Here is a 17,707-nt window from a genome sequence, read left to right as displayed (position 1 = left end):
GATAAAGAGTGTAAAATATAAAGTTAACCAATCATGTATGTGCTATCAAATCATTCAAGTTCAGGATCTGTGAGAGGTGGTGTGAAGGGATCATTTACAAAGTCAAGCTTAGAACCTATGTGTACAATCGCTAAGAGATTCAACTATAAAGCTAACAAGTCATTTACATAGATGAGTTTAGGAACTGTGTGTGGTGATGGGATTCAAATATAAAGCTAACTTTTCTTTCACAAAGACAAGCTCAGGACTGGTGCGTGTGTTAGTGAGGGGGATTCAGTGACTGGAGATGAAAAAGATTCTCCTCAATGTCTGTGACTGATGAAGAAAATGTAAATTCACCCCGCTACTAAGTATTATATGCCACATGGCAAAATAAACATTGGCCGTCCTTGTCCACACTTCTGCTTTGATGATATCTTGCTGACAAATACTGTTAGCCTAAAGATTCCAGTTTCTATAACAGTTTTTTTCCCTCCCCTCAAAAAGTATGTAATTAATGTTCCATATGTGCCTAATCATCGCGTTAGAGGTCGTTTGTGAAGTGTGTCTGAGAGTTATCAGAACAGCGCCCCCTGGTGGAAAGGGTGTCCTTTAGAACAAGTCCAGGCAACCTGTGTTACCTCGAGATGTGCTGCATTTTAAACACCTGGTCAGAAAAACACTCTCCTGCTGGCATCAAACTATTAACCTGTTATTTATAATTACTACAGCTATTCTTAAATTTGGATAACTATTTTTATCATTTTTACACCCTATAAAGTAAATTTAATACAAAATTTATCTCAAATGAAGATTTTCATCCAAGAAAATAAATAAAGAATATATTGAATTGTAGGTTAAGTTGACTGAGATTTGAATGGTGGTTGGATAATTCAATATTGGCAAACAAAATTTGAGAACATTTACCACTTGTACTAGTCTCTGACTGAGAGAGTTCCCCATTACAGCTTGGGTTTGGCCAGCAGTCTCTACCATAGTCTTACCATGGTGTGTCTTAGTGCAGCCCAGGATTGGCTTACTTTTAATCTCGTTAAAGGAGACCTAAATGATTTACCTGGACAACTATATACAGGTGATATTTGCATCGCTGGCACAGGTAGGTCTGTCTAAAACATCTAATCATTTAATCTATAATTTACACTCAGGAATCCTGATCGATATCTATAAGGTACTTAATGCTTCGCTTTTATGATTAAACATGAAGTATTACAGCTACAGTTATTTTCTAGGAAAGTTAAGGTAAACAGTTTCTGTACTGGGAGGTTTTTACCTGAAGAGGTTTTACCTGAAACTCACCATTCAAACTAACCATATTGACAATATTATTTAACATGAAGGGACTATTATAGACAGCTGAAACACACTGAACCTTTTTTCTTAGAAAGTACAGCAGCAGCAACATATAGGTATAAAGTTACAGTGTCATCATCAGGAACAAAATCTTGTTTTTCAATTTGAGAAGTATAAATTATGGTTCAATATTTTAAGACATTTCATTCTCCCCAAAACATCTGTCCTTATCAAAGCATGCTGACAGCAGTAGTTCAAACCAGTACTGGCTTTTTAGGTATAGTACATAGTTGGTGGTATCATTGTCACCACGGGCAGCTTAGGGAAGAAGGGATTTATTTTTTTATTTTCAATTAGTCTGGTTAAAGTTCTGATCAGACACCTGCCTCTATTGTGACCAACACTTTCACTCTGCATGAAGTTGAGCTAAAATCAATCTCCAATTGACCTAATTTTATTAATAGAGAATTAAAGTGACGATCATTTTTTTGGTTTGGCCTTGATCACAACCAAATGTAGGCTTAAAATTGAAGTCCAAATCATTTTCTAATTGTAACTTGCCCAATGCCAAAAAAGTTATCATCGTCTATTTTTCTCAGATTTTTTTTATATTTAAGAATTCAAAATAATCATTCTTTAGTCAAATGATGAAGATAATTTTATTAACTAGAGAGATGATGTGTGCTTAAACGATTTGTTAGGTTAAAAAATTCTCATGAATCTTCACCTTACAAGTTGAATTTCAACAGAACTGGTTGGATTTATTTAAGACAAGCACATGACACATGAATTCTGTAACAAGACAAGAATACAACAATAGAATTGAGCAGGCTTCATTTAAGACTTTAAAATATCACCTAACAGTATACTGTGACTACAAAATGAAATTTTCTCTCTAAGTTTCACATATGTAAGATGATGTAAAAGCCAATTAGACACGGAATACATGTAGTAGCTTTTATCATTACTATTAGCCCCACATTCTATAAATATTAGAAACGGTCTAAATATATAATCTCAATGTCACAATTAGCATTTCGTGGGAAAAGGTGATTAGGTTGTTATTAATGCTGAGATATGTTACAAAAGATTTGATTTTATAGACAAATGATTGTCAGGTTTATGGATTGGGCTTGTTAGGTTCAAAGGTATCTGAATGCTAAGGTGCAGTGTATAGGTATGCATCAATATCTACCTGTAATACCTGGCCAAGGTGTAGTAACATCGTTAGCAGTATAGTAGCCTTGTTAACTGCCAGGTACAGCAATGAGCATCAGTACACAGAGACTTAAGTGTGGGGGAGGCTTAATGCTCGCTATTGTTATAAAGACGGAGCCTTTGAAGTTTATTTAAGGTGGGTATTATGGTTATAGACATGTACATGTACGTCATTACAAAGGTAGTATGGGAGATTGTATTCCTGATGTATTGAGTAAGAATTAATGCTTTCTAAGGGGAAGCTCAGGTAAGGTTCGATTCCTTTGAAAACGTTTCAGGAATGATCCGATTTCTTTTGGAAGTGTTCATTTCAGGTTTAAGGAACGATTCTATTGGAAATGTTAATTTCAGGTAAGGTCTGATTCTTTTGGAAGTCCAATTCCCATGGAAGAGTTTAACGTAAGAGTGGGAATAATCACAGTGTGGAAATATTACAGTATTTCTTGTCGAGTAAATCAGTGCGAAAACATTATACATGTGTACATAGATTATCATATAGGTCTATATTTAGATTGCCAAATTTACTGTATTTTATTTTTAAGCAAGACCCAATTCTTTCGGAAGCATAAATTTCATGTCAGAAACCCATGGAAGTGTTTATTTCTAGTTGGATCCAATTCCTTCGGAAGTGTTTATTTCTGGTGGGATCCAATTCCTTCAGAAGTGTTTATTTCAGATATTAAGTACCTATGAGTCTAATATAAAAGTTTTACATTCTAAACAAACAATGTACGTATTGAATGTATTGTTTGTGAAGAAAATAAAACTTTGATATTACATATTTTCCAAACTGATGAATCTTATTGAAGATTTGAGTATGACTCATTTTGAAGTGATTATTTCAAATAAGGTCAGAATTCAAGAATAGCAATCTGAATGAAAGGTGACAATACCACATAGGAGCTAGATCTGAAGTACTCGGATTGGTTGGTGTAGGCGAGTTGTAACAGAGTTATTGGTATACGTAGCTGTAGGTACATGGTCGGTACAGTTACATTGTAGAAGTATAGTAGTATAAGTAGCCTTTGAATGTGAAGTAGTGTGAAGTAGACTACGGAACTAGACAGAAAGGAATGCCTAACATCCTGATAAAACACTGGAACATAAGAAAGAAAAAAAATGTATTCTCAGATCATGCTAATGATTGGTATATGTACCAGCCAGACGGAGGATCTATCAACCCCTATCTACCGTTTATAGGTCAGGGAGAAGACTTTATAATGTGTTTGTGATCAAGGCCACATCTACCAACCTCATACACCAGAGTGTCTGAGAAGGGAAGGTATACAGAGTCAGGGTCGTAGGAATGTTTGTCACCGATAGATATTGGAAACAAGTGTGTGATATACTGTACTGATTATTTTTCATACATGGCCTATATATTATCTAGAGAACTAAGATGACTCAAAGTCTGACATTCAGAAGACCAGGATTTAAACACAAATTTGCAAATTGTAAGTGCAGGCAAGAAAATATATATATTAAATTAATTTAATTTTCTAAAGATAATTGAAAAGAAGAAAATCCTGGTGTTTGGTAATGAAGATACCTAAAAATGAACTGTGTTCTTGGAAAATGTTTGATTTCATGTAGATTTTGGCTGTATCTGATAATTCAAAAGTGGTATTTTGTGGCAGCATGATATTGATAAATAAAAGTTCATGTTAGAATTGGATCACAGGGATCACAGCAATTCCACATCTAGATAGATAATGGTTACAGTAGGGCAATGGGACCTCCTACTTGGAGGAAATCATACTGTGTTGAGAAAGTGGAATCTTTTACAACAACTGTTTATAAAACAGTTAAGGTGGAGCAGACACAGTAAACACTTAAGGGAAAGGGTATCACTGCATCAGTTATAATCGCAAAGAAGAGTTCCACTGTTTGTCAGACTTGGACCACTCTCCTTTCTGTATAGAAGTTTGAAGGGTGTGTGGCCCAGAAATTGGACACTCACTTAAATGTTGTGTAATTATATCTTTTGGATGACAACATTGACAAAGTGTAAACTTCACAATGTGAAGGTCCATTGAAACAATATATACCGTCATCTCAATGTAATGTGATACACCATCAAATCAGTAAATGATATATACCATCATCCCAATGTAATGTGATACACCATCAAATCAGTAAACGATATATACCATCATCTCAATGTAATGTGATACACCATCAAATCAGTAAACTAAAATGCATTTTCCAATTGCTCAATAACTTTAAATAAAGAGTTTAAAGGGAGATAATTCTTACATAAATTGTAGGTATAACGTCTAAGCTAGGTAGCATTTCTCCTTAAGTGACCGCTGTATGCCTGTGTTTGATAGACTGAGACAATGCTGTTACTAATACAACCCTGAAGACAAGTTCCCCATTGAGATCACACAGGAATCAATAATACAAACACAAAACCTCAGAGGTACCTATTTAACATTAATGAGATAGAAGGTTATCGGCAGCTAATTCACCTTCAACATTTTAAACAATTATGTATAGCAGTGTATTTATCTCTTGCAAAACCGTTTAAAGTGTCGAGCTAGTGTTGTACTGTGGGATAAGAAGTTCTACAAAGATCCTTATAACTGTAACTTTGTTTCGTTGTAGACCCTGCCCGGAGTCGGAGAATTTACGTCAGGTGGGTTTGAGACTGTGAAGTTATAAGAACACTCAAACACATATACGTCTCAATGGACCACAGGACATCGCCAACATGTGAACCGACAAGGTCAAAAACAGCTACGAACACGGAAATAATGTTATACATCAACAGAAATGCAAACAAATGATCCAATGTGTGTGATTTAAAAGGAATTGCCCTCATAATGGAAAGGAATAACTTTATGTGTACAAAATGATTAAAGGTAGGTGTGAGGCAAGATTTTAGCCCAGGGGAGATGTATGGAATAGAAAAGCTGTTTAATAAAAGGAGTCCATTCATTTCTCCTCATTGTTATTTGACCAGGTACAAGGAGTCCTACAACTTTCTCGAGGAATATCAGTGTGGTGGGAGCATGTACCTCGGATGTGTTTCTTAATAATTAATTGACAATAATTTTCAATTTGCTGTAGGCCAGAATCACTTCCACTGATTGTAACACTTTTTTTCTCTGGAACGTTTGCACTTACAGCAAATTAATGATTTACTAATCAAAACAGGGCGACATATTTCAAGGAAATTACTTTTGATGTATTGGGGCAAAATTCAGAAATCTTCATATCTCTGACGGAAATAGAGTGTGCATGATCAAGACTCTTCTGTGGATTAAAATGAATGGAGTAGCCACCAAGTTCTATTCGTAAAAGGAATATTTACAAGTGTTTGTGTAAAATATAAACCAATATATATAATTATTGTGTATATGATATCATGGATTAATTATGCAAAGTTGAAAAGTAATGTGATGCTGTTTGTATTTCTGTGATATCTTGTGATAATGGTGGTCATACCTCTGTTATAGCAAAAGCAATACAACGCCACCACTGGTGGAGAAATGAAATTAATGCAATCTTGGGAATTAACGACCAACGAGTTACTTACGAGGATAAACAGTTTGTGTCAAGTCAATAATTGAGTGTAACAGTGTCGGAACCCTGCCAGTTAATTCCTTCCTCTGTCCGACAAGTGCTTATAAATAAATTGATTATACATTGTTACCGATAACCAGAGGATACATTACGACATTCCCTAAGTCTGCGCGTGTAATTTTATTTATTATACGACAGTTATACGTAGTGCCAATGACTGATCTTATCACCGATCACTAAAGGGAGATAATACAGATTCTGACATGACTTCCCACTACATGTAATTCCCTGTTACTGGTGGTATTGAATTGAGTACGGAGCTCTCCCGTGGGAGAGATTAAAACTGGTCATTATTGATGTGAGTTGACAGGGAGTAACACAGGGTGTGTAGACAAGTCCTAATTGGAGTTAGTGGAGCGGGTTCCCAGCAGCCGCAGCAGCACCGATACAGAGGACCAGACGTTAGTCAATCTGTGACCGTCAGCCATCAGTGTGGAAATGTCGACTAAACGTCTGACTATCATAGCGCTAGTCCACACCGCACTCATTATCCCTAATCTTCCAAATTTAGTCAATGCAAGCCCCAGTATCACTGGGGTCACACCCAAACCCCTGGGGGTCGGAGACAGTGGGGTTGGGGGTGAAAAAGAGTCCCTCCCAGAGACCAAAAAATCACAGTCTAATCTGTCAAGCATACAGGCAGCAAAGCAAATGTCAGTGTCCCCTTCCAATGTGTCGTCGCTTAACACAATGACCTCTCAGACATCCTTTTCTCTGTTTTCCACCTTGCTGCCTGCATCGGCTGCATTGAAGAGTCCAAGCAATTCTACAACAAACACATTCCAGTCACAACCGTCATTCCTCGATGTGTCCCCAACTCCGGCGGCCAGCCTCTCCCCTCCTGCTGTCAATGAAACCTTCCAGATCTTCCTTAACCCACCATCAATCAATGAACTGCGAGTGAATTCTAATCAGACCATCATCTTCAACTGTACTACAATATCAGGCCGGAGTGCGACGACACGTCAATATGATGATAATAATAATGCTAATACCAGTACGACGAACAACGGGTCTACACTGCCACCACACCAGGCGGCCTCTGTCCAGAACACTGCCACTGATGGCCATGGCAGCACCCCTGTAACAAGACGCAGGTACCAGGCTGTCATAGAAACCAGCAATGGCAAAGTGGCCAAGCTGTACAAATGGGACAAAAATAAGAAACGAATCAATTTCTACGACAACAGTGATTATCTTCATGACAAAATTCGTATGCATATTCGGCTCAATGAGGAGTATAATTTCACCATAGAGGCAATGCATATAGGCTATGTGACTATGTCTGTTACGCTTCTAGACCTCGACAGTGAGCAGACAGCCAGGGAGGGGGTATACAAGGCCTTGTCCCATGCCAAACTCGCCATGGCCACTGTACGGGCGGAAAAAACAGCCGACTTTGTTTTTGATTGTTCAGCCGCTGCGGTGGCCATACTAATCAGTTTTGGAATTGGATGTGTTACCGACACGGAGAGTCTAAAACGTCAGCTCAAATACCCGGTGTCCCTACTCATCGGCTTCTGTTGTCAATTCCTTCTGATGCCAGTGGTGAGTATCTTACTGAATACCCGTCACCATACATAAATATTAACTATGTATGTAGTATATACACAGAAATCTGAATATCCTACCATATACGTAAATCTGAATACCAAGAATATACATGAATTTGAGTACAGCGTATTTCAGTCAGACTATCATATATGACCACATTTATATATATAAATCTGAGTATCATACCATGAGTATATTATAGTGAGTTAATACTGCTATGTCTTGTTTAGTTAGTATTAGAGGATATAAGGATTGTATATGGTGAGTATATATACTATAAGGGTATATCTAGGGTGTAACCAAGGTCAGTAACGTTAGTATGGGGCATAATAATAGAGTGAGTACCAGATCTGAATCTGATAAAATAATATATACATATTTGTATAGTTTGAGTATCGGATCTGAATATAGTACAATGATGATAGTTAAATATATACAATATTAATTAAGCATTTAATCTGAATTTTTAAATTATGATAGTACACAAGTATAGCGAGTACCAGAGTATTATAGTAGTACCAAGGGCACACAGTACACCAGCAACACATGAGTACCGTCTGTGTTAGCTGTGAGTATAAGGTCAACACAACATAAAATCACAGCTCCTTGGACATTTACACAGAAATCAATACAATTCAATGTTTCTTTCAATATGTATACACAATCAATGCCAATACAAATTGTCTGATAACAAATCAAGTGGTCACTTTTAAATTTACCATGACAGGTAGTTGTGTACTGTTTCCGCCGTTCCAGCTGTTACCGTTTTCATTCTGACAATAAATAATTCAATAGAAATCCGTCTTACAGTTAATATTCCACGTACTGCATAGATTTTCAAAAAGAAAATGTTCTAACATCAATTTAGACAATGTTGTAACAGTTTCAGCTTCGATACCACATTATACGCCATCAGCACTACACTAGTAGAACACTGCCCGGTACATTGTTTTAAAGGAAACTCATTCATTATTTATTTCAAAATTTGTATTGCCTTCCTGAAAATATAGCGTAATCTTATAAGGACATGACAAAACAAGATGGCAGACAGCGACAGTTACTGTCACACTTACAATACGGCTATACTGTCAATTTGCTGAAGAAATACATCAACAATGGCTGCTGTTGACGGCAAATTGTTTCAATAGGGGAAAAGATGACACAATGCCAAAATTAGGAGGATAAACAACTCTGGAGGAACATGAATGAACCCAAGCGCTGTTTTTCATGCGTAAAGACATATACATCTGTTTAACATTCAATAGAAAAATCACAACAAAATCCAATAGCAATGTCTGTAAAAAATGTGTTGTCACTGCTTTACGTTCCCCTCCATACGTCTCCCCAGCACGACTCCTTCTCCCTTATCGTAATCGTATAATCAATACACGCTAGCTTATAGCCATGCTGAAACTGGACTGATCCACAACTAACCTATCTTAAAGAAAAATTAACAAAAAGTCCTTCATTGTCGCAAAGTTTTGCATAAATTGACACAATACAAAAAATATACAAAAAATAGCCACCTATGTAGACACTGACCACAAATGAGACATTAAATAGCTAGAGACAAATTCTTAGAATGTATGGTGTACTGAACACAAGTGTTAACAGGTTGTGGTAGTGAAGTATGTACAGTAAATCCTGTCCAATCTGACACCCTCTTGGACTCGGAATATGTTAGATTTTCCTATCTAATCCGACACAATCTGAGACAGCATTTGGTAAAAACAACCTGTTGAATCTGACACAAAAAGGAACTCACCAAAATGATCACATAAACCTGTCTAATCTAATACCCTGTGCAACACAACATATTAGTCAGACTAACCTGTCAATCTGACACCCTGTGGGACACAACATATTGGTCAGACTTACCTGTCTAACCTGACACCCTGTGGGACACAACATATTGGTCAGACTAACCTGTCTAATCTGACACCCTGTCAGACACAACCTGTTGGTATGATCAACCTGTCTATAATAGGACAAACTGTGGGATACAACATATCTGTCAAATTACAATCTGACAGCACCTGTGACACAGCATGTTTATCAAAGGTCTTATTTGAAACTTATCATAAGAGAAAGGATTACAACATTATTTTGAATTAGACAGGATGTCAGACTATACAGAATTCAGTTTAAACAGGTTTATCTATCACCATATTACATTATTGTGAGGAGGCATGGACTTATCTATGTATTAAAGGACCTCAGACACCCTTCCTAAGAAGGGAAACATTTCTAAGATTTTATTGTTAAGAGGATTATTTATCCTTGTTTAATTGTGGCACTATTAACAGAAGACTGGACACAAAACTGTATGTAAAAGGAAAAATCTCAAAAAGTAATTATTTTCTGAAAAACATTATCAACTTATGATACTTTTTGGGTACAAGATGAAAATAAAGCCATACCTATATGCAGTAAGTGATAAAACTACCCTCACAAAAAAATCCTATATTTCTGAAATATTGTTCATAGTTTCACATTCTTGTCCCTACAGAAAGTACATTTTTCAGCTCTTGCGATCCTCAATCATGTAAAGAAACCTAGCACAAATTGAGTGAAGTTCCTTTATTACTACCACTAAGGCCTGTTTCTAAACTTTCAACAAAGTAACAAAATTACATGTGTTAGGCTTAATAGACAGGGACATCCATGCTGAACGATTCCTTCACTAATTACAACTTCAAAATATTCGTAAGTTGAGATGTTATGTTAACAATATTTTCAAGACAGTAAAAAATGACATGATAAATAGTTTTCTGTTATTCGTTTTTTGGTCCATTAATCTATCTGTCAGAAGGATCATCAGACAAGACTTCATAAACTTTTCTTTTCCCCTAGAGTGAAGTAAACTGGTCTGGAACAATTAGAATTTGGGTCCATAATGATAGTTTGAGGGTACCGAGGTTGGTAAAATACACTTGTATCCTTGTTCACTGTGTAGACAATTTGTCTTTCTTTTTATTAGTTTTCTAAAGAACAATTTTCCAGACAGACATCTTCTGACATTTTGCATAAATCTAAAAGCGCCAATACAAGGCAATTATTCATTGTGTTTATATGTAGATGAAAAAACAATCTACAATCTTTTTTCAAATCTATTTAGAAGATTACATGGAAGTCAGAATCCATGAACAAATTTCAAATAAGCTTAAAAGGTAACTTATTTGCAAAAAAATATACCAATTAAAGAACTTGTTTTTTCATTTAAAAAAATCAAAAATGGAGATCCTTGTGGTGATGTAGAACAATCATAAACCAGTTATTATTGTAAAGCTTAGCAGTGAGCCACTTATGTCATTGTGATGTCCAAATATAACAACTCCAGGGGTAGGGTTTGTTGGTGTTTACATCCTATCAACAGCTATGGTCATTTATGGCTGTGGAAGGTTTTGTTGGTGGGGGAAAACTTGGGTGCCCAGTTAAAAAGCATACCCCACCTGTGGCTAGTGACCTGGGGACTGCCCTATGCAGGCTTCGAACCCATGACCCTGTGGTGGAGGAATCTTGATAATAGATGGTCAGACGCCTTAACCACCCAGTCACTGTGACCCTGTGGTGGAGGACTCGTGATAATAGATGGTCAGACGCCTTAACCACCCAGTCACTGTGACCCTGTGGTGGAGTACTCGTGATAATAGATGGTCAGATGCCTTAACCACCCAGTCACTGTGACCCTGTGGTGGAGAACTCTTGATAATAGATGATCAGACACCTTAACCACCCGGCCACTCCTGCCCCTTCAAATACAGGGGAAAGATTTGTTAAGAGCCGTCCTCTGAACCTCTCACATCATCATCACCAACATATGTTGGATATCCAACAATTTGGATATTTTTTCTTCTCAAAATGGACATTAGATTCCTACTTATTGAAAAAAATATCCTAAGAGCAGGCCATCTTTATGAAATTTTACTAGAGGAATAGTTTTGAAAGCATACTGGCAGTTTATACCATACAATGCAACATTTTGAAATATTTCTGAAAGCATGTTGGTGGGTTTTACCAATATGTATAAGGCCACCTTTGTAAAATATCGGAGAATGGAATATTTTTGAAAGCATGTCGGTGGTTTTACCATACAAAGCTAACTTTGTGAATTATTGGAGAATGGAATTCTTTTCTCTGCATGAGTGCTCTATAGTCATTTAAAACCCCTGTACACTATGGGTAAGCAGAGAAATCTGATGATTATAAATTACAGCCTACAAACCTTAATCACTGTCCACCATCAAATACTGGGTCATACATAAAATTTACATGTACCGGGTACATTATAATATCATTTCTTTTGGTTCCTTAAAGAATTGATTTCTTACATTCAATTTTAAACTGAATAAATCTCAGATGACCTCACCCCCATAATCAGGTAGTATTTGAATGGTCCATTATAATTCAACGAAAAAGCTGTTAGCCATTTTATCACAAGGAATCAGGTTCTAGTCTTACCTCCGCCACACACCATTTCTACACAGAACAGTACTTATCTGAATAACGACGAAGCACAATTCTACTGAAGTTGTTGAGAATTCAGGACATTCACAACAACCAACAAATATATACAAAGACTTTCACACAAACTTATTGACATAAGTTACCCTATCCCTGTTTACACACGCTTTCCAATCTGATGTGTCAACACAACTTTAACAATGCCACACAACCTAAATTCTACTTTCAATAGTATATTTGCCTATGAATCAATTATGCCTGGGGTATTTCTTTATAATGAACTAAATATTCAGATCTATCTTATGTTTACATATAAAGTTATAAACACTTGGCCTGCTAATTCTTTATGTCAACCTTTATTAGTTTAAAGGGATGTTAAGTCAAACATTATTTTCATGCAATTCAATTTCTTCAAATGTCTAAAATAATATTGTTCTCCTAATAATATCAGTCTCCAAAGGATACTTTTTAATTCAGAAACATTTTTACCATGTTTTATTTTTAATCGCTACAATAATAATCATCACAAATCAATTAGTATAATGGATTAAACTTATGTAATAAACATATTTAATAGATAGGAAATAACTACATGTAATTGAATTTGTTCCCTTATTGCTGCTAATCATTTGATTTTCGAGTGTACTTTATTTTCAAACCCTACCAGTAGGTTTTGTCGACCAATAGTTGGATTTATGCTTGCATGAGAGGATGGTATTTAAATATGGATAGTAAATTATAGAAACATTATTTGTGGAAGATTTAATAGGCAAAAGAGTCTATTTACTGTGATAATTAATCTCTTGCAACAATAAAATTATTCTCAGTAATATTACAGTACATGTACCAACAAAAACCTATCCCCTTGACAGTAAGCACACTTGTCAAGCTTTGATATGATTGAGGGAGACTTGTTTTTCATCCTTTTATTTTTGACTTTTGAAATCAGCAGAATCTTGCATTTTGCTCAAAATCAATCAATTCATTTTTGAAATCAAAACTTTAAACTGTATTTGTATTCAAAACATTATATAAACAAGATCTGTCATATTAATATGAAAGAATTATTGATTCAGTACTATGGTTCTTCTATGATGGTAAACACCAAAGATGTTCTGAGTGCTGAGAATGTTACGATCACTTGAATGTTTGAATGGCATATTTATGACAGTTCAGTCTTTTAACTTCCACGGTCTATCAGAAAGCAATTAAATGGCCCATCAGATAGACGGAAATCCACTGTAAAATTGTTATAAAATACTTACTGACATGATGCAATTGATGAATGAAAATCGAACCTACTGTATGGCGGGAAATCTTTGCTGCAGTTTAATTTTTGCCTTTTTCGCCCTCCATAATAAGGGTGAATTTATTAGCGAACATTTGTAAACAAAACATAGCATTGGTAATACTTCAATTTAGATAGTGAACTTAACATTGTGCAAAAAGTGGATTATACCGTTGTGGGCGAAAATTTAACAGGTCGAACATTTTCCGGTATATCATTTTGTACAGGGTTCATTGTGTACTTTTCAGACACTTCTAAACTTTTAGATTTTAACAACGCAATTATAATAGACATGTACCACATACAAACTTGAAACACCCAATGCATGTCACAGATGTTCCACAAGGTCAACACAAAGGTTTCCCAAAGTCAAAATAAATAGGAACAAAAACAAAAATATTGGATTGGGAATTTTTGAACAACTTTTTATTAAGAAGGAAATGGAAAAGAGAAAAAGGAAAGAAAAGTAGAAAAAGGAAGAATGAGGGAAAATCTAACAAAAGGGGAGGAAGGGAAAGGGAAGATTAGAAGGCAAGAAGAATAGTTGAAAGGCTGAATTTGTAAGTTTTCAGTTGGCATGGACATTAAGACTATAAATGCCGAAAAAGAAAGCAGTTCAATGTTAATATTGACAATTTTTTGGATTATTACAATTTCATAGAAAACCAATACAATTATCAAAACTCAGCATTTAGTTCATATGAAATGTACATATCATGGAATTGATTGTTCAAGAAATGTAACAGCGATTTTCCAGTAGGGGTCAGTGGTATGAAACTTTACGATTAAGGTATGTCAATAATAACCACGATGTCTATAATCAGGTCATGGCATTCATAGATGACATGAATGCCGTATAAATTTGGAATGGACATATAATGCTGTTCAAGCACCATGCAATGGTAAATAATTAGCAATGCTAGAACAATCAAACAGAAGCCTCTGTTATGAGACCCTTGAGAAAATGAAATCAGGGCCTGTATGTCAGAATTTCAGAGTTTATACAAGAGATGTTGGGTTTTTTTCATCATTCTTGGCAGCATTTCCTCTGAGTGTTTGCTTGAAGCCCCAGAATTGTGTCAATGACTTTTCTATTCATGAGGGTTTGCCTTCAGTTAGATTCCAAAGCAACACTAATCTAGAGAAAGAGAAACAATGACAAATTCTGGTTTCCACAAATCTAATTATTGACTGAAAAAATAAAGTAAGGAAAATGAAATGGATCCTGAAGACAAAGCAACACAAATTGAAAAATCTTACATGAAAACTACTTCGAATATTCATAAAAAAGATCCTGGAAGATAGATTAACTTATTTCACCTGATAAACCCACCTGCTCTAAAAGAAGTGCCCAAAGGGATTTTGAAATGTAAGTTATGTTCATAGTAGTATTACATTTTGTTCCCACTTTGCTGAAACAGTGACAAATGTCACCTTTCAGAATGACATACCCCTTTATTTACTCATTCACCCCTGAAGACACATTTGAAATCTTCCTATTCAAAGCTTGGAATAGTTCATTATGAAATTTCAGGGGTGAATGAGTTAATTGAGGATTTAACTTGAGAGTGGAAAAAAGACACATTCATGTCTTTGCAATGATGAAACAGTCAAAATATAAAGGCAGCCCCGGTATTTACATGCCAGGTGTCCTTAATTAGGTTAATAATGGTACATAGTAATCAGGGCTCAGCACTATCAATCTATTGTTTTATCAACCAATGATTAATATAAAATACTCTGCTTTTATTAAAGAACTTGAGGAAATTAGAACACCACAAAACAACATAATTGAGTTTTAATACAACAAAAATATTTTTATTAACATTCTAATAAGTTCTGATATTGTTATTCTACTAAGCATCAAATGTATATTTAGTTTTTTCGTCTGAGCTTTCACAGCTATCAAGGTAGAAACTGGGCACAAAAGCTTTATATAGAAATGGTTCAAAGAAAAGCACCATCCATGGAGAAATCCATATTAGATCAATGTTGGAAAAACTCTTGAGTGATGATTTTGTGCAAATTTCTTTGTGAGAGTCTGTAGGAGATGAATGGAGTCTTTTTTTCCCCCTTGACGTAATAGCCACCTCAGTTAAATTAACGACGTTACCTAACTGTTTCTCCGCAACTTTATGGGGAGGAAAATAATTGTATAGTCGCCAGTTTGGTCATAATAACATATAATACGGCCACCATTAGCCGGGTTGTCTAGCAACCACTTATGGCAATTCAATCACAATTTTATTGGCAATTTCTTCAACCAGGCTGCATGTAGAACAAAAAAAACTTGGAATCAACAGAACAGGTCTGATAAAGTCGCTTTATATCAATATATCCTCTCACTGATCCACTGTTTTATAACACATCTTAAACACACACTCTCCAAAGTTTCATGAAATTCTTTTCTTCTCAATTGTGATCATCTCACCAATACACATTTCTGCCAGTATATTTATTTGTCATTTTTTCCTACCCCCATCCCCTTCCAACTTTGTACTATAAACCTCCATCTCTTTCCTACATGAGCCATTTCACGCTTTTTCACATGACATTTTCTTTAACTTGTTAGGTGGTCATCAAACAAGTTGTAACTAAAACTGGAACAATCACATGTTTGCATCTTTTTTCTATCATTATTGTTAGATACCTGGCCCTGAGTGGAGTTTCACAAATGGCCATAGGGAAAACATTACTTTAGTTTAGTTGAGGAAAATTTCTTTAATTTTTTTTATTTCCTTAACTCCAATAACGCCTCGCTGTGGAAATTTTTAGTAAACCAATGTTCATGAAGTTGTGGCGTAAAGTTTCCACTAAGTAAATGTGAAAATGAGTTGACTAAAATACTAAATCACTTTTCCGGTTTAATATTCAGCAGTTCATTGATTTCTTTTTTTATTTACAACTTGCTAAAAACTGTAAATCAGGCCAGTTTTACGTGTTGTGTGTGGTTCACACCAGGAAGGAGTAAAAGAATTCCCAAGTTTCATTTGTGACCTAAATATAGTGCTAGAATCAATATGAGGCAATCAGTGGTCAGAGAAGGCCTATCCCCAGTAAAGTGTCAGCTTTGATCCCCCTTAAATAAAACATTCATACTCCATCATGAGATGTCCATTACCCTTCGACAGTTGACCTGGCATGCAAGCCTGCACTAACAAAATCCCAGAGTGACAAACGGGGCTGTAACGCTACACTGTAACACTGCCATCAATAAACATTTCCTGACTATTCTGATTGCTATGAATAAATTTGTGCCTGGGTTCAATAAGATGGCTGACATGATTTGTGCATGTTTACGATTTCAAACTGATTTTAGTCCTTAAAAAAAGCATACCTGTTGTGACAACATATCCGGTCTCTTTTTTTTTGAAAAAACATCAACATTTATGTCGTTGTCTTGTCAAGTCAATGTAGTCTGCCGCCAGAACAACGATTAACATCCGTATTGTAACATTTAATGTCCATGAGGGACGTTCTTTAAGAAACCAGATAATGCCAAAGTCAAGGTCGCTGCCATTCATGATGTATGTTGTCAATAAATAGAAAAACAATACGGAAAAAGAAAATACGTGTAAAGCTTTCCATGAGGAAACTCCAAGGTGACCCACACAGCATAACCTGTCCCAGCAGGCTGCTTGTGGTCATCTTGTATTGTATAACAGTAAATTGTTTGCAAAATATACATGGATAGTGTTGATTCTTTCAAACATATTTTATTGACATCAAACAGTAAAATGGCTTTGGAAAAAGTTCTTACAACTTACTAGGCCCTCTCTATAATGTTGATCAATTTGATTTCCAATATGACAAGATATCAATCATTAAAAAAAACCTCATTCAACCCTGAAGAAACATTTAAACTCTTCCAATTCAAATGTTGGAATAATTTATTATGAAATTTCAGGGGTAAATGGGTGAAGTGCAAATTGAACACGAATAGAGGACCTGACCTGACATACATACCTTTTATGTCAGAAACATGACGATTCTAAGTAGACCTAAACGTTTCTGTGTTTTATAAACTCTTGTCATTTGTCCATCAAATATTGGCACTATAAAGGGGTTTGTCAGTACACTGAGAGAGACATATAAAAGAATTGTTAAGGAAAGGAAAAAAGGCACAATGGATAGTAAGGTGATCAAATATAATGAGGGGCAGTATATAGAGGTTTTACTGTAGCCCAAGTACCTAAATACAACAAAGACTTAATGGTGACAAAATTACTGTTCGAACCATATCTTCACTTAAAAATAGCATTTCAACCTTATGAGCACAATTTCATTTCATCATTTCTCTATCAA

The 17,707-nt window shown here is 35.6% G+C and overlaps 2 protein-coding genes across 6 annotated transcripts in view; one reads left to right on the top strand and one right to left on the bottom strand.

The window, feature by feature from the left end:
- LOC110466698 (trafficking protein particle complex subunit 13-like) overlaps positions 1 to 17,707 on the bottom strand; it is a 169,268-nt gene that overhangs the window by 119,758 nt on the left and 31,803 nt on the right. The window lies entirely within an intron of this gene.
- Positions 1 to 17,707, top strand: part of LOC110466697 — a 43,777-nt gene that overhangs the window by 15,507 nt on the left and 10,563 nt on the right. For 2 of the 3 annotated variants that reach the window (XM_021523385.1, XM_021523384.1), the window contains exon 2: positions 5,116 to 7,644. In XM_021523385.1, coding sequence (XP_021379060.1) covers positions 6,535 to 7,644 — 1,110 coding nt within the window. In that variant the 5' untranslated portion in view covers positions 5,116 to 6,534. Of the gene's footprint in view, positions 1 to 962; positions 1,097 to 5,115; positions 7,645 to 17,707 lie in introns of those variants that run through there. The other variant, XM_021523383.1, reaches the window with a different exon arrangement.

This window comes from Mizuhopecten yessoensis, unplaced genomic scaffold (genome assembly GCF_002113885.1).
Source record: "Mizuhopecten yessoensis strain PY_sf001 unplaced genomic scaffold, ASM211388v2 scaffold11141, whole genome shotgun sequence".
Lineage (NCBI taxonomy): Eukaryota > Metazoa > Mollusca > Bivalvia > Pectinida > Pectinidae > Mizuhopecten > Mizuhopecten yessoensis.
The sequence above is the reverse complement of the archived record's forward strand: the minus strand, read 5'-3'. Positions and strand labels throughout refer to the sequence as shown.